The 18,804-nt window shown below is 40.8% G+C and overlaps 1 protein-coding gene across 5 annotated transcripts in view; it reads left to right on the top strand.

Annotated features, from left to right (window-relative positions):
* Nucleotides 1-18,804, top strand: part of dlgap1a (discs, large (Drosophila) homolog-associated protein 1a) — a 102,588-nt gene that overhangs the window by 36,213 nt on the left and 47,571 nt on the right. For 2 of the 5 annotated variants that reach the window (XM_069511333.1, XM_069511336.1), the window contains exons 3-5: nucleotides 4,247-5,769; nucleotides 14,365-14,579; nucleotides 17,483-17,678. In XM_069511333.1, the coding sequence (XP_069367434.1) occupies nucleotides 4,363-5,769; nucleotides 14,365-14,579; nucleotides 17,483-17,678 (1,818 nt within the window). In that variant the 5' untranslated portion in view covers nucleotides 4,247-4,362. The remainder of the gene's footprint in view (nucleotides 1-4,246; nucleotides 5,770-14,364; nucleotides 14,580-17,482; nucleotides 17,679-18,804) is intronic. The other 3 variants (XM_069511335.1, XM_069511334.1, XM_069511337.1) reach the window with 3 other exon arrangements.

Below are 18,804 nucleotides of genomic sequence, written 5' to 3'. Positions count from 1 at the left end.
ACTTGTACTTCGCCTCTTTGAATCTGTCTTTGTCCCCACTCCTGAAGGCCTCTTCCTTATCCAACCTTAACCTTCTGAGTTTGGCTGTGAACCAAGGTTAGTCATTGTTGTAACTCACCCTGGTGCATGATGGAACACAGCATTCCTCACAGAAGCTGATGTATGACGTCACAGCCTCTGTGTACTCATCCAGACTGTTGGTAGCAGTCCTGAACACATCCCAGTCATTAGAGTCCAAACACGCCTGGAGATCCTCCACAGCCTCACTGGTCCACTTCCTTGATGTCCTCACTACAGGTTTGCAGAGCTTTAGTTTCTGCCTGTAAGCAGGAATAAGGTGGACCATGACGTGGTCAGAGTGTCCCAGTGCAGCACGGGGGACGGCGTGATAAGCATCCCTGACTGTGGTGTAGCAGTGATCCAGAATGTTCTCCTCTCTGGTGGAACATTTAATAAACTGTCTGTATTTAGTGAGTTCGTGAGTGAGGTTTCCTTTGTTAAACACCGACCAGAATGAATGAAGCAAACTCACGGGGTGAATAAAAAGGCTTGCAGTTTATGGTGAAAGATTCCAGGTCAGGAGAACAGTGCTTCTGGATCACTGTCACGTCGTTGCACCAACCACTGTTGATGTAGAAACAGATTTCTCCACCTTTAGTTTTGCCGGAAAGTTCCATGTCTCTGTCTGCTCTGTAGAGTTGGAATCCTGCCAGCTGCAGCACAGAGTCAGGTATCAGTCCACACAGCCACGTATCCGTGAAACACAAAACAGCAGATGAATAAAGGTCCCTGTTTTTCCCCAACAGCAGTTGTAGTTCCTCCACTTTGTTGGGCAGTGAGCGCACGTTAGAGAGAAATATTCCAGGTAACGGTGTGCGTAATCCGCGCTGGCGAAGACACACGAACGCACCGGCCTGTTTCCCTCGCCTCTGGCGTTTCACTGCGCGAGCAAAGGTGAGCGCACCTTTGACCAGAATGTCCAAAATTTCTAGGGTTGGGAGAAGAAAAGGAAATAAATCCTCTGGTGTTGTAACCCTGATGTTCATGAGCTCTTGTGTAGTGAAGGAGCTCCGCAAAAAACAGAATTAAAACACAAAATAAAACAAAACAACGCGCACCAACACACCGAGGCAACCATCTGCGGCGCCATCTTGTTGACCGTGACCGTGATATGTTGAATACGGAACCTGGTCATAAACAAAGATAATCAACATACCCATTATAGAAGCATTAATGATAAAAACGGACACACAAGCAATTTGAAGATGTCACATTGCAAAACTGTCATAGTAGACATTGGAAATTTTTTTGGACCAAACAAAAACTAATTGCCAATTAGTTAACAGTGAAATCAATGTCAGCCCTAACAGTTGTGGTTGTACATTACATTTTTCACTGTGAAGAAGAAACTTGTAACCCTTGGCATCCCCAGCAAACAGATTCCTGCAGGAGATTAACTCAGATTTAAGTTGTGCTCCAGTACTATTAAAGAGGGAGGAAATCTCCACACCAAGGTCACCTATTCTATCGGTCCCTCTGAGGTACTAATACTTACATTCAGGATAAACGGTCTGTATTTATATAGCTATTTTCTAGTCCTAAGCACTCTACAGTACAGTTTTACTTTCACCCATTCACACACACATTCATACTGTGCATCTATGCGCAGCACTTTCTCTATGAGGCAGGGCAATTTGGGGTTAGGTATACTCTTTGGCATGCAGACTGAGGAAAACTAGGATTGACCCACCAATCTTCTGGTCTTATGGTGTAGAGGACGACCGCTCTAACCCCTGAGCCACATATGCTTCCAGATGCTAATTTCTCCTGGCAGAAAGAAATCTAATCAATTAATCTTCTATTATTATTATGCATATTAATGACTTCAGTAACACAGTTTTTGAAGTGACTCACTTCCTCCTCTGATTCACTGAAGATTATTGTTAGACAGTGTTGTGAGTACAATGTCTTTCCAGTAAGACATAGTAATTCAGGACTTCCTGTCTGTAATTTTCTATGATCAATTGTTCAGTACACACTCGAGTAGGAGAAACACAGATCTTAAGCCCCTGCCCTGTAGTTTCTGAATCTTTTTATAAATACCATTTATGAACTTTCAGAAAAAAATATCAGGGAAGCTACACACTATATATAAAACAGAGTGTAGGTGATGATGGAGAGGGGAACAGAGCTGATTCAAAGTTCAACCACTTGAGATACTGGTGCTAAGAAATCACTGCACATACTTTTCCCCATTGCTGTTTCTCATTTTTAGTATTTTGTAACCAAACAACTGCAGAATAGTCCATCTAGTTCCTGTTTAAGCATGCAGGCATATGAGCAGTGAATAAATGAAGTCAAGGGGATGGAAATACTTCTGATACAAAACTAAATGGTCACATGGATCATTATTGCTTAGTCAAAAAACACATGTGTAGATGTAGCCTGAGAGGCAAAAAGGAGAACAAGAATTGTAAATCTTGATTGAGAAGCGTTAACTAGAAGACAGGCAAAGATGCAGATCACAATCACACTAGTGCTTGTTTAAAGTGTCCTGTTATTTGGTAAAACAAGAAACAAAAAACTTCAAGTTTCTGTAGTTCCCAAGTCTCAAAAATGATTACTCAGAAGTTGTTTGTTTAAATGCAAAGTTTGTCGTTCTGTATCTCAAGTGTGTGCTGTTCTCATGATTAGAATTGTTGTCATGTGTGTGGTGCCCCACATCCCTCAGTTAAGATTTGAAATTCCTCTTCTGTGCAGCAGGCATAACAGGGAAAAGAGCAAAGCATGGATAGGGAAAACACACAATTCAATCAATAACCTTCGAGTGGACCAGAAAAAGCATGAACGTTGCGCTCTTGTCATTTTGGGTTGCAGTCAATGGATGACTGATGTACGTCAGCTCAGATGGAGTTAAGAATTTGATCTGTACTTGTTTGTGGGACTCCAGCACATTTCTTTTGACCGACAATATGTGACCTTAGAACAATGACTGTTTATAAATCTCGACAACAGGATGGCTCTTCAAAAGTGAAGTTGTCCTTGGTTGTTGAGAAATCGCTAAACTTCTGATTTGTGGTTTGATGTGCACGTGATTTAAGTGGTGCAGTCATGTTTTGCCCAACTGAGACAAAAACATCAGGCCTTTCGTCTCCACTACAGACCTAGAAAAGCCATACCTTTATTTCTTCCAGGCTTGACTACTGCAATGCACCTTATTCAGGCATCAGTAAGAGAAACATTCAAAGACTGCAATCAATTCAGAATGCTGCTGCCAGAATTTTAACGTCTACTAAGAGAAGCTACCACATCACACCAATCCTTGCTTCTCTCCACTGGCTACCTGTGAGATTTAGGATTTATTTTAAGATTTAACTGCTTATTTTTAAAGCTTTGAATGGTCAGGCTCCAGCCTAAATATGTGATTTGTTAACCCCCCCATGAGCCTTAACGCTGCCTGAGATCTTCCAACTGGGCCCTACTATCAGTTCCAAAATCTCGACTGCTCACCACAGGTGACCGGGCCTCCCCTCACTGCTCATTAGTGTGTATGTGAGGGACTTTCTCATAGTCGAGCCAATTGTGTGTGACCTTGAATTTGTTAGCCAAGTTTGATCAACGCAAATTTTGACATTCACAGGTCAAGCTAATTGGTCGTAGAACAGTTATATTACTGGTCATAGATCACTGGCCATTTAGAGGTCAAGCTATACAAAATAATATCTTAGGCAGGCATCTTCTTTTAAATCTCTTCTTAAGACTCATTTTTAGCAAATGGCCTATTTTATAAGTTCATATTGTTATATTCTTAGAATTTGTGAATCTTACATATTTTATTATTGTAAAGCACATTGGTTATGAAATGTGCTATATAAATAAAGTTATTATTATTACTCACATGGGCTTTTGGACATTCATTTTCGTAGGGGGCTGGAGAAAGTCTGGAGCCTCTCACTCTGACAATTGCATTCTCATATACAGCCCCACCAGAGAATGTCAGGTGATTATACAGAGTGCATGTCTGAAAGCAGCTTTTGTAAAATCACGTGGCATAAAAAAGGTGTTAAGGGGTTAGCTGTGTATCTGAATCTTTTGCTGCCTAAAGCTTTATACAACACCAACATACTTTAATGTCAGGATACATTGGATTCTATTTCATTCCCATGGTATAAATTGTTTGTCTATGTTGGATTTGTTGCCTTTCATTAACTCTGTCATGTTGCTCCTCTCTCTTGCTGTCTTCCAGAGTCTGCAGCTCTCCTCTCAGGGACAGTCTTCTGCAGCCCTTGGTTGATCACGGGCTTGTCTGGCATCTTTCATCTATATCATTCCTCTTTCCATCTTCCCATCCTTCCCCCTGTCATGAAGGGCTTATCTAGTAGTCGGAGTCACCATCATGTGGTCTCCTATGAGCCATCATATGATCCACTGGGTTACCATGTTGACCGCAAGCCATATTTGATCAGTCAGATGGACATGCCTGTGCCCATCCCCATGCCGCATCCAGCTGATATGCCCTTCTACAATTCTCAGCGTACCTCGTACCCCTCTGACAGCAACAGCATCGTCCCATATGGAACCTTCCCAAGGAGGTGCCACTCAACCTCCTCATCTCACCATCCCGAGGTAAAGGATGAGTGTATGGCCATGGTACCATATGTAGGAGGAGGAGGGGGAGGAGGAGGAGCTGGAGGAGGCTATGGAGGTAAAATGCCCAACCGGGTTCAAGCACACTTTGCAGACCCATTTGAGCATCAGCTATCATTTTCCAGAGATGGCTACCATACACTGCAGTACAAACGAGGAATGCAGCCCCACAGTGGGGGCATGGCAGCCAACAACAACAACAATGACAGCCCTGGGAGAATTCGTCACCTTGTCCACTCAGTCCAGAAACTCTTCACCAAGTCACATTCATTGGAGGGCCCACACCACACGCAGTCCACAAAAGGGGCCAATAATGGAAGCATTAATGGTGGCGGTGGTGGTGTTGGAGGAGGTGGTGGTGGTGGTTCAAGGGCCTGCCCAGAGGGTGAAACTCCACCAGTGGGAGTGCGCCACCGGAAGCGCAGCAAGAGCCGCGAGCGCTGTCGTTCAGCCGAGCCCAAGCATCGTAGCCACCATCACCACCACCACCAGCTCCACGGCTCAGCATCTGCTCCGGGCTCTGGATATTGGAGCTCAGATGACAACCTGGAACGGGAGCTGTGTCTCTACCACCCTCACCACCACCAACCACCACCCTCACCCTCACCCTCCATTTCTCCCTCACCCATCGCTATGACAATGGGCCGCTACCCCAGCAACAACCCCGACACGTTCCCCCAGGCGCCAATCCCCAGTCTCTCTTCCTCGCAGTCCCAGCAGTACTTCATGATGGACCCTTACGGCACACTCAATGAACATACACACACCCATGCACCCCATGGCCACACACACCACCATCCTGCACTCAAAGCCTCCCGGAGCAACAACGATGTGAAGTATGCAGCGCCATCAGCATGTGTGCCAGTTAGTGGTAGCAGCAGTGGCCGTATCGGTGGAGGAAGTGGCCCCTTGCTGCCACTGAGTCTTGTGGATGGGCCCCTCGCGAAGAAAGGGGCATGGTCATCGAGCCTAACGGTGAGCAGGGCCAGAGAGGTTTACACCAACAGCAACATCCACAACCACCTACGAGCCAGCGCAGGATCCGGTAACCTAAACCTAGATAGAGCTCTAGTCAAATCTAAGGGCAGTCAGCAGCAGGAGCGCTCTTGCCATTTCTTACAGGTAAATAATTCCACCCCGACTCCCATTCAAAACCAGTCAATTCACCCTTCTCCCCTCTGTTGATTTCCTTTCCCTCACGATTTACTTTCCTCACCTATGTTACCCCAAACACACTGGTATCCAGTCATGTGAAACTTCAGGTTTTCAATCCTTCCAAACACTACTCTCTCAGGGCATTAGCTATCCCTGTGTTCAGCCTGACACGATTCTGAAGGTGTCTTGATATTCCCTAAAGTCAGTGAGCTGAGTAAAGAAAGGTGTATTTAAAGGTCCAGTGTGTAAGATTTTGGTGAAAGGGAACTATTGGCAGAAATTTAATGTAGAATAATTCTCATGATGTTTTCACTAGTTCGTTTGATCTAAGTTGTATGAATTGTAGTTTTCTTTACCCTAGAAAAGGCCCTCTATATTCAAATACTTCATATTTACATTGAGGAGACCCTCTCTACGGAGGCCGCCATGTTTTTTACAATAGTCCAGACTGAACAAACAATTAAAGGCTACCACGGTTTTTTTTTCATGTTTGGAAGGCAAGGGTGAGGTGAGGGGTGTTCAGCTGCAACATGCAATTTCAACACTAGATATCACAAAATTCTACACACTGTAACTTTAATGATACAATAATTATCTGTATTTTCATTGCAGCTGAACATCCAGTGTTCTTTAACAATTTGGCATTGAATCTCTGTTAAAAATTGTTAGCTCTTTATTTTAAGAAAAAATATGTTATGTTAAAGACTAAATTCACCTAATATTCTGTCTTTCTATTGAAGCTTCAAGTAGAAGACAAGCTACATTGGGCTGTGTGGATCCTGCAGTGTGACTTAATCAGTCTGAAGCTCCTCATGGCTCCATGACCACCAAAATCTTATAGCTTTTGTCTTTTGAGGGACATTGTGTTTTACGTGATAGTTGTACAGGTGGCTTTCTAATTAAAAAGGTCTGCATGGGTTGGACAATAGTCAAGAGTGCTTAGGGCAGGGGTGTCCCTGATTTCTATGTTTTTTAGTAAATGGAACTTTACATACCAGGGGTTAGTGGACATGTATTTCAGTTTGCTTGGCTGCTCTGAGTCAAAGCCAAGAGTGATTTCATCCTCAGTCCCTGCATTGCTTAGTGTATGGGTGGAATGACAACTGCACATTTACATTACTGCAAACATGACTGGACAACATTGGCTAAGGCTGGGGACACACTAGAGCTGGCCTTTCTGCATGATTCAATCTTGACCAAATGTATCAACTTAAGATTCAATTTTTACTATCTTCAGGATATCAATCAATCCTATCAATCCCTCTATGTGATCAGCACCGCAGACCATGGATCCTTGGATTTTTGGAAATGTTCCTTTAAATTTTTTTAAATTATTTAGTTTGTTCAATAATGTATTATTAGTAATTTATATAGATTTAAAATGATAGTATGAATTATTAATGATCATTAGGGCCGCAGCTGCCATTAACAAAATACTGTAACATTTATTCAACCATCAATATAGTTGGAAATGATATTTGACAATGATCAACTAATCAATGAATCAGCTTATTGTTTCAGCTCTAATAGGGATATTGTTGGATGACATGGGTTGGAAAAGGTTATGAGCCACATACACAGCTATGATTGATAGCTGGCTGATTACTTGTGTCTTGTTAAAATAGTAAATGTGTGTAGTCTTCAGGAGAACAGCAGGTAGTGAAGTTTAGTTCTTCTCTCAGGATTTGGCGATGTTGCTTTCTGTAACCGATGGTGACATCACCTGACCATTTCAATAACTAATGAAATGCTAAAGCTAATATTCATGGACTAAGTATGAGAAAAAGATAATCTAATTGTAGGCTTTACATGCAGATTTGAGTTCTTTGGTTTTCACACAACAAATGCTCATACTATCGATCAGTTGCACCTAGCACTGATTTTTTAATTAGCATGTGCTTTGTAGCTAAAAAAGTTTTTACTTGGCCATGTGGCGGTCCATTATGTCATCTGACCAACATGTTTATCAAAGGTGCAGTGTGTGAGATTGACTTATGATGTTTTCACTCGTGTGTTTCATCTAAATTGTTTCGAAGTGTTGTTTTCTTTACCCTAGGATGGGCCCTTTATATTTGAATACTTTAAATTTATATCAGGAGCAGGTAGCAGTAGCCCAACCTGGACAAACTAAACTCTACACACTAAACCTTTAAATAAGTAAATTAAATAGCTAAATTCATTTTTTGTCCATAGTTCTAATCTGATTCAATCTGATCAGTTGTTGCTGGCCTCTTTCTTAGTTTTGCCTTCTTCTCATTTTTAGATGGCAGAATTTACTTAGAAATCTATATTTAAAAAATAAGACATCACTGAAGAGACCAACTGCTTCAATGTTATTCACCACATTCTTATCACCTAGAATTAGTAATGCTGAATTTATCATGGTTAATTTCATTTAAATTGAGACAATGATATATTTGCATTGTGGATTACGGAGTAATATAGAGTAAATTTTCTTGAAGTCGAACTGAGAAATTGTTAATAAAATAACCGGATGGAAATTTTGGTCATTGTAGTGAAATAAATATGTGACAAATGAAAGTGTAATTCCATGGCCTTGATGCATGCTGCTTGTCTGATACTTTCATTAATATAATGTTCAGGTTTTCAGATTTTGAACATCACTTGCTGTAATAACTTGAACTGAGTCTATATATGAACATAACAGCCTCCACTCCACCAAAGACCAGTAAATAGTAGATAATCACTCTATTATTTGGCTTCACCAGCTGTCATGATAATAAAATAAGCAAAATCTCTAAACATTTTAGCCTTTTAAGTAGAGCTACTTTGTACTCCATCAGAATCTTATGTCCATAGATTAACTGTGCAGTGTCTATTTAGAGTCAGGCTGTATTGTGTCCACAGCCTTAGAGTGAGCATTGCTTTGTTTTACCAGTTTATTACTTTTATCTCTAGAGAACCCCACTGCAACCCCCTTCCTCTTCTGTACCACTCCTCCCCTCCTGCCTTTCCTCCACTCACCCATCTCACACCCACACTTCCTATCAACCCAACCCCCTACTACCCACCAACCCACCTCCTTTAATTCCTCTTCGTTTGGAGAGCCTGCCTCTTCCTTGTCCTCTTCCTCCTCTGTCCTCCTTTTGAGTTGAAGAGAGAAGTAAGTGCAGAGTCAGTAGCAGCCTTACTCTCTGAATGCTAGGCAATGACATGAACTCATGAAGAAACGACATCCTTTCCTGTTTGTAGACGTCATTTTTAATTTAGTAGTGCCTTCCCTTCCTGCCTCTCTATCAGTTATTATCCCTCTCAATATTTCCGTCTTGATGGTTTGTTTGTGTTTTGCTGTGGTGTTTTTTGAAGTGCTGAACAGGATGTTGGGGAGGTGTTTAACTACATACTATATACATTCATATATAGTAATGAAATATTTGTAATTCAACACAATTAAACTGTGAGTTTATTGATAATCTTTAATCATCATTTTTAGATTTTCATTTGATAAAACTGCCAGACTGAATGAATAGTTGTAACAGTGAATCCATGACTGAATTATAAAGGCTTAAAGGACCATACCAGTTGTTTTGAAAGCACCAGTCATCATCTGAGGCATTCAAACTTATTTGAGCTTATCTTTAATCATCTGCCTGTTCCAAGTTGTGATGCACCCACTGTGAATTCCCACCAAAACACATCCACACTTATGAATCACTATAGACTGGTGGACATAAACAGTAGAATCCTACTGTGTAATTCTGTATTGAATCAGTCAGCAGGACAGATTGAATGCTTAACCAGGAAAGAACACTCAATACTGGATTCATATCTAATAGTGAATACATGAAAGAAGCATTACTCATTTGCAATCTACAAACAGTGTTTGAGCTGTGTCCCTCCAATGATTAATTCTCTTTTGGCCATCAACCTTTAAATATATTCAGCTTGCTCCAATGTGTTCTGAATGGTAGCTGTAAAAGTTAAATGCGCTCCCCAGCTCCCACTGCTTCTGTTTTCAATACTGTCCTATGTGCAATAATGTCTCTCTCTCTCTCTCTCTCTCTCTCTCTGTCTCTGTGTATGCACGTGTGAATGTTAGGAATTCTCTGACACAATACATATTGATTACATATATTTAGTAGAATAAGGCTGTTTATCTTTATGTTTTTTTACCTGATCAGCTCCTAGTTTGATTTTAATGCTTTTCGCAGTCTATACACACAACACATTGTCTATGTTTACCTTTTGCCTTGATAAATACACTCTAATGTCGGATCTGTACAACCTGTTTTGTCATATCAACCACTCTGTGGCTCCTACTTTCTTCTGACTAAGGGATAGTTCACAGAAAAATTAAAATTCACTCATTATCTCCTCAGCACTATGCCGATGGAGGGGTGGGTGAAGTGTTTGAGGCCACAAAACATAAGCAGTTTCAGGGGTAAACAGCTTTGCAGCCCGATCCAATAAAACAGAAACTGGCAATCATGTCTTCAGCATGCCTCCATACTGATCCTGTGGCGTCCAAGTGTTCGTAAGCACTGACATTCAAATCTGAATCGAAACAGCATCATCAAGCTTTTAGAGTAAATGTCCGCTAGTGAAATTAGCAATGCTACTGTGCACCCCACACACCCTGTGCATGCCCTTGGTTGAGAGCGTGTGTACAGTGTGTACAGTGTGTGTGGGTTGCGAACCTGAATGTGGCGCAAGAGGAGGATATCAGAAGATGGTGTGAATGACACATTTCTAGTCAAATTTTAATTTGCATTAAATTGAAAGGCGACAAACAATCAAAAAAACAAAACACTTTCCCATTTCTAATAGTATTTCCAGAATCCTGCTTTGGCTTCCAAACATTGTCAGTTAATTATGTTGTAGAGAGACGGATGGTTACCTCGATAACTTAATACATGAGAGGCACAAACTAGGGGTATCCTCAGGTGATGGAACAGATCATTGGAATCACTGTGTATTTCAGGAGTTTAGACCTGTGTGGGTAGAAGATTGTCAGTGGCCTAGACTTTCACATTCACTTCCTGCTCTGTGTTTGCCTCATGCCAGTCTCACCAAGCAGCTGTGTGACTCATTTTTTAACTGTGATACATTTATTCAAATGTATCATAGATATTCAATATGAAAGTAGTGCATCAGGAATAATTATTTTTGAGTGATTCATCATGAGTGTGAAATCTATGAACAACAACTATGAAACATTGGTTATCCTGATAAATCCCAGCAAGTAATGTGCCACGATTGTTTTAATGATGTTCATAAACCAAGTAGAAAATATGTATAATGACATATTGGTGAAAAGGACATTTTCATGTCAATGATTACACAACCTATCACCCTGTTGTTAGCTGACAGCATTTGCTGTTGTTAATGGTTGACTAACATTGTTGAGAGTAATTCTGCTAGCTATGGAATATGACAGCATTGAGACAGACCAAGACATCGTACTGCAGTGGGAGTGTGGGAACTTGCCATTTGTCTTAAGTAGCTGTAGCATTTCTTAACTGACAAAGCCAGAACTGCAGATCCATTTCACTGCTAGTTCATAGCTATACTGCTAACCCCAAAGTCTCTGCTCAAGTCCCCAGCATCACCACTGACTTAAAGCAGCTGCACTACTTGTGTAACAATATTTAGTCTGAGTCAAGGGCAGTTTATCAACCACCGTTGTCACGCTTGATGTTGGCTTTACCTTACCAGTCTTACCTGGTTGGTCAACACAAAACCCAAGGGGGCGTGCAATGGGTCAAGTTGATAGTGAGCACCCTCTGCTGGATCATGAGACAAACTACTTCAGGTCTGATGTGCCTCGAAAACTTGTATTTTGAATCTGAACAGATCATTACAGTTCGGATTTAAACATTTCCCCTCACGTTCAAATGAATGTTCAAATTTGAAATGAGAAGTGACAATACTAATCTTTTATGAGACACTGTCCTGATATCAGATGTAAGGAGAGATATTGCTTCCACTCAGTTATTGTCTAGTTGATGTCTATTTTTAGTTTTATCAGGTTAAGCACTGCTTGCCTTGCTTGTCCTGACACTTGGTTAGACAATTAAAACTTCTGAAGTTTTGGGAACCAAATAATTATCATTAAGTAAACCAAAATTAAGAAAAATTCAAAGTCATTCACTAACCATTTTTAATTAAAAATAAATATTCTTTAAACCCACTTTCACAGTTTACGGAAGAGTCTGACAATCACCAATGTTTTCTTATCTGGGATTTGTTCATAGATTAGACCAGAATCTATGCACACTCAAGAGCACTCTCACACACTTTTGATTACTGACTTGCTTGTGCAAAATTATCAGTTTTATTTAATCTACAGTTGTATAGTAACATTTCAATTACTATATTAATTTTTATACAAAAAAATACAGACAGGTTTCAGTGCATGTTTCTATCTTGGCTGATTTGTAATTTATTATTTATTCATTAATGTCTTTAGGTGTCAGAGATTATGAACATGATAATGTTTAAAAAGAGAACACGTATTCACAAAAATAGTCGCCCTGCATTAGGTTTTACATTGACTTTCTGACTCTGTGATGAGAAATGCCCAGGAGAGAGTGTGTGTGTGTGACACAAATGGTTATTGCTTGTTTTCCTAGATTACAGACACAAGCACTGTTAAAAATCCAGCCAGAGCGAAGACCACTGCACACAGCTCTGCAATGGCCAAAAACATTGTGACATTGCTTTCAGACCTGCACTATTTTATATAATAAAAGTATAGTATTTAGAAGATTAAGTTACAAAATCTCTGTCAGGCTGTAATATAAAATACACAGTAGATGCTGTAGACACGACACATTGAGTCACTGTGAATGTCACATGCACAGTGTTTTCTCCAAACATTGGCAGACAGATAGAGTATAAAACCCTAGAAATGCATTAAATGTCCCCCCCATAGAATCTGTGCAGATTCCACAGTAGAATGCAATGTTCCACTGTTCCTTACCCATTACAGTTGAATGAGTTTTGAGCTGCAGTGGAAATGAGGCCTGTGCGTGGGTGAGAGATGCTGCTGATGCTACTGCAGCTGGTCCTTTCCCCGCATTCTCTTTTTATAGCCAAACTGCTCATTTGTGTCTCTTTGACGTCACAGACACACACACATACACGCACATGCACACACCCACACAAACACATGCACACACATATTCCAGAGAGAGAGAGACAGAGTGAGAGAGATTGAAAGAGACAAAGATCTGTGATTCATATATAAATTAGCCACAGTAGCAGTGCTGCTGTCTGTCTCTGTTATTGCCTCTCAAATTCTCACACTCAGGCCTCCAGTCTGAAGTCAGAATTCCTCACAAGTATGATACGGTGCTGGAATCAATCCACCGGGCACAAATACTCAAAAAATGTTTGGCTAATTAAAACTAATACGCTGCAGTGGAATAGGCATCTACCAACCAAACCAAAAAGCTACAGATACTGACATGACTGAGCCTCCTCACAGCTAAAGTAAACTGTTAGTTCAGCAGCCTTTGGTGAGACCCACCAGTCTCTGAACACTTCAAACCATATGTATGTAAGCCTATGCTTTGGTTTCTGGAAGGTCTGAGAAAAATAGTATAAGGGTTAGGTTTTCTCAAGCTGAGGATAACTTAGTGTCTCATTTACCTACTGGAACGTGCATGGATGAGCAAAATTTATCCGACTGTTCCTTCTTTTTAATGCAGACATTAAGTTGGTGTCTTGGTCATAGCTCAGTTCTGAAGTCCGTAAAATCTGAAATACTGTATGGTGGAGTATCCTTTCTATTGGGCTAATGACAACTTAATTTGAATTTAGGTTATGCCAGTTTCATGGTTGTCATGTGGAGCCTGCTGGTTCTTCATCATTAAAGCTAAGTGGCGCAACATTAGTGTGATTAGTTCCGCCTCCTTCTATAAGTAAATATGGCGGAGAGGCCACTGTGGCAGAGAACTGTGGTAACACAGGCCTTCATGAAAAAGCTATTAGTATAATATATTCTATACAGTATATTAAACATTATTGTCAGAAAATGTACATTTGTAAAGTATCTCTTGACTCAACAATCTCCTCACAACAGCCCCCCCAAATATATCTGATTTTGTCCCCAATTGGTCAAGGTCAACAGAAATATTGTCTAAACAATAAAAATGACAATGATAACAAAGTCACTCCACCAAGCTTTTCATTTGTCATTTTCATTTGTCTTCACCCCCAAAGAAAGCATATGACATACACACAAGACACACACACACACAGCTTTGTGTTGATGAACTGGGCAGACTCCTGGAAAGCAGATAGATGAATTAGTCATGCTTATTAACCAAACGACTGTACCACAGCAGAGTGGGAACTGGTTAGGACTATGTGTGTGTATGCGTGTGTGAATGAGTGTTGAATTTAAATAAAATGCATGCTATCCTTGTCAATTCTTTCTATGTGGTGTGTTGGTATTGTACTGCATATTAGCTGTATCTTTTAGGTCCCATGTGTCATAAGGACAGTTTAGGCAGCCAGTGTTGCAGTTGGGACTTAGACCACAGTGGAGCGGATCCTCTTGACAATGTTTCTCTGCCCTCTCTGCCTGGTCATCAGGTACCTCAGGATGAGTGGAGTGGCTTCTCTCCTCTAGGGAAGGAGGACGACATCCCCTGTCGGAGGATGAGGAGTGGCAGCTACGTCAAAGCCATGGCTGAGGATGACAGCGGAGACTCTGATGGGAGTCCTAAACCCTCACCCAAGATCCAGGCCCGCCGGGCCAGCTACCTAAAGGCCACACAGCCATCACTGACTGAGATGACCACTCTACAGTAAGATTTAAATGTTTCTGTCCTAATCAGCTCCACTATTTGTGTCTGACTCTGCATCGTACTTTATAGACCTCCAATACCCCTTGTCCAGCAAAGCAGTTCCAGGGCCAGTTTGGAGCCAGTGCCAAATCTGTAACCAGTTCTTTGTGTTTCGACAGTCTGATAACACGGTGTGTGTGTGTCTGTGAGTGTGTTTGTGTGTGTGTCCGAGAGGAAGAGAGTGAGTGAGTGAGCAGTGTTGGGGGTTGGTTGAATAAAAATAATGAATGCCTGCTAAATAGGTTTTAGACATTGAAGAAAAGTATTGCTCATTATATGGTGATCAGTGTTGATAATGTGGTGGTGGTTACAAACAAATTAATGTTAAACTAGTGGGTCAGAGACGTCAGCTGAGGTTGTGTGTGTGTGTGTGTCTGGATGTCAGTGCAAGAGAGAGAGAGAGAAGTAAATGAGTGGAGTCAGGTTGGACTAAATGAATATATGTATAATTTGATATATTATAAAAAAAGTGCAATTTCCTGGTTTCATTTACACAGTGTTGGTGTAGAGCTGTAGACAGTGACGTGAATGGTGACGTAATGTCATGGCTCTAAGGCGACGAAAAAGCAAACTGGTTATTAAAAATCTGAAAGTTGAACCAACACTAGCACCAGTCCAGCATTATATCTCGGTTCACTTTGGTGGAGAAGGGGTACTATAGTTTTAACTTTGAGTTTTCTTAGCTCTTATCCGTAGTCAACAACATGCTTTGATTTGGGGATTTTGATTTTCACCTCTTCACCTCCACCTCACTCACAAACACCTTGATGATGGTATCAGAAAGTTTTGCTTCCTCTTTTTCTCGCTTGATGCCGTGACTCACCGTGGTAACCCATTAGTCAGCAGGATAATTGAATATTCATGAGGTGTTTCCAGTAGGACTGTGATTTATAAAGTGAACATTGCGTGCAGGTGTGGGCAGTTTTATAAATCAGACTTTTTTTTCATACGCCATGTTTCGCTTTTGTGCGCATGTATCCTGGAGCTCTTAGGCTCTCACAATCACCATGGTAACTTCTGCTGAGCAGCTAGGCAGGTTCAGTTAGAGATAAGAGATCAACCCATATAAAAGCTCCGCCCACTGACCAATCAATTCCTGTGGAGCAAAAAAAAAAAGGATTCCGAAAAGGAGCTTGGTGCGTGTATTGTTAGAGGGTCTCTGAGGAGGACAAGGGTCTTCAGCAAAATTATTTTTTATATCTTTATGAAAGATGTAGACTGTCATTGGAGGGAATGATAAACCTTTGTCAACTACTGTAGCTGAACCTAACCAACCTGACACGTATGAGCAATGGGCTGCATTCACCAATATCTTTTGAAGAATTTCTTAAAAAAGATTTGTTCTTAAAAAGTTTTCTAAGAAACCTCTATGTCATATTTATGAATTGTTCACATCTGTGTTAATACATTGATGAATGCCATGTGTTGGTAAATTGAAAGCATGTGCCAGTTTTTCTAATTAGCATAGCATCGGGACTGGATATCGGGGTCGGGTTCAGATAAAATGTTTTTAATAAAATTCTGGTATAGGTTGGTGCTTGGTGAGCGGTGCATCCATGGACCTGGGTGCACCATGTGGTGCGGTTGCATCTCCTGAGCCATTTCTTGTCTGAGAACAGAAATAAACTCAGGTATAATTTTTTTTTACCGGCTACCGATGGAACATTTTAACTAAAACCTAAAGATCGGAGACTATTTTTGTGACTAAATATTCTCCTCTTTGACATTTCCATGCATTTAAAAAAATATATTATGCACTGAAGCTTGTCTTGCTTCTGAATGCTGCAGAGATTTGTGTGTTGTTGTGAATGCTGTGAGCAGAGAATCTTCTGCTACATTGTTAATATGTGACAGGCAGTAAACAGTTGAGTAACCACCATATGTAAGCTCTCTCAGACTGGTTGTTATAATAAAAGTTATAACAGTGATATTCATAAATGTGATGATGTTATTAATGATACCAACTAATAATAATGACAATAGTGATATTAAACATATGAGCTCTGCCTGACCTCTGTCTGATTACAATCTAACTTTAATACAATGAAGGGTGCCATAGGCAGAAACATAAGATTGTTGTGGATTCACCAGTGACTCCTATGATCCTCTACATGGAAGAGGTGGAAAGCAGATCCCTGACCTCCTTTGCAGGGACCGTACCCAGCCATTGGTTCAGATTTATGACAACCTGGTCAAAATGAAAACACGGGAGGTTGAAGTCTCCTCACAACTCATCAAGGCAGTGGATACAAATATTAAAGGGATAGCTTACCCAGAATTGAAAATGTAATCATCATCTGCTCACCACTATGCCGATGCAGAGGTGGGTGAATTGTTTGACTCGAAACAGCGTCATTTATGCCATGGTGTAAAGTCGAATTTGAATGTTGGAGTTTACAGACACTTGGATGACACAACATGAGCAGTAGGGAGGCATTTTTTGTATAACTACATTTGAAGAAAACTCCAAAAGTGTTACGTTGACTCAAACACCCCCCACCATCGGCATAGTGGTGAGTAGATAATAGAACTATTCCTTTAAGTGCACCAGTGTTCACCAGTCGAACATCCTCCCTCGCTGATATTCAATCCTCAATGTCCAACGGTTATCTTAAATTCAGTGAAGCCTGAGGTCATCCTGTTTATTCCCCTTAATTCCACCTTCTATGGTACTGCTAATCTTTCTGATCAGTATCACACAGATTTGTCACAGCAGAGACTCTGCCAGCTTCCAATGCTCCTGCGTTGAATAACTTCAGCAACTTAATCACTGGTGATCAATGCCCTAACTGAAATAGAGGATTAAAAGTAAATTCAGAGATAACTGTGCATTTAATTCTACTTCACTGTTCTCTCTCTGACAGGATTTCGACGGAGCACTCTCCCAAGCTGCAGATCAGGAGCCACAGTTACCTGCGTGCGGTGAGTGAGGTTTCAATCAATAGAAGCCTGGATACCCTGGACCCCAAAACCCTCCTCGACCCTAAATCGCTGCTGTCCTCACCCCAATACCGTTCTCGCAATGAAAGCTACATGAGGGCCATGAGCACCATCAGTCAGGTTGGTTGCCAACACTGCTGACTTTATATTTATAGTAAAAAAAACACAAATCATGTCTCATGCACTTTGCTGTCATATGATGTTTGTACCCAGTCACAGTTTACAGATGGGTTCACTGTATTGCAACCTCGAAATAAGTATGAGGATTCATTTGCATTCACACAGCAAAAAGAATGTGAATAGGTTCTTTCTTGGCCTATGCCCTTGTACTTTTATTTTGTGGAAATCCGTTACTGTCGTACTGTGTAACTGACATACAAACAAAAACAAGCATACAAGAAACAAACAGGAGTGAAAACTAAAATTCGGGAGAGGTAAATATATAAGATACATCAGAGGGCAGGGGAATTTATCTTATAATAACCAGAGATTACATCAAGTGTGTACATCAACTGCAGCCAGCCTGTTAATCCTGTTGCAGTCTTAAATGTAAACTGGCAAGTGTCAGTCCTGTGTTAAAAAAATGACAAAGAAAAGAAATACATTCCTGATTGAGGTTTGATAGAGAGCAGCATTAGTTTGAAAATGTATTAGACAGAGAGAAAGTTATCACTTAAGTGTTGGGTCAGGGTCGATGTGTTGTAAACAAAATCATGTGATCTCTGTAGCAGAATAATAGTCTTACCTTCCCAAATCTGAAAATAATTTCTAAAAATGTACCTTTTTCATTGACTCTGAATTACTTTTGCTAAAAGCTAGTGTGCTGCTGTAATTATTATGCATTTAAACACACATTGATATTTGTCTTTGGTTGGCACACATTGATTTGAGTTTTTAAGAGCAAAAAGGAAAATTGCGAATAACTCCAGGAGAGATGACACTAATGCACATGTTTAGTGTTTTATTCCTTTTTGAATTTTAAATGGAGCAATGCTTGCAAGCTAGTTTAGGCAGCCAACTCGAGCTGCACAGCTCCAATTATGTGACCTACCTCACATTCCACAATAATGAATGGGACACACCAACCCGATTTGGTGGTCTATTTCAGTTGCAAAAATTTCCCATCATTCCCTTTGCTTGACCTGTTGACTTCACTTTCAGGGTTATTTATGGTAGTTTTTCCTAACTCTTGCTGAGGGTTAAGGACAGTGGATGTTGCACCTCGTTTAACCCTATAAGACAAATC

The sequence above is a fragment of the Paralichthys olivaceus genome, chromosome 16 (genome assembly GCF_024713975.1).
Source record: "Paralichthys olivaceus isolate ysfri-2021 chromosome 16, ASM2471397v2, whole genome shotgun sequence".
NCBI lineage: Eukaryota > Metazoa > Chordata > Actinopteri > Pleuronectiformes > Paralichthyidae > Paralichthys > Paralichthys olivaceus.
Note: the sequence above shows the minus strand (reverse complement) of the source record. Positions and strands in the feature narration are given on the sequence as shown.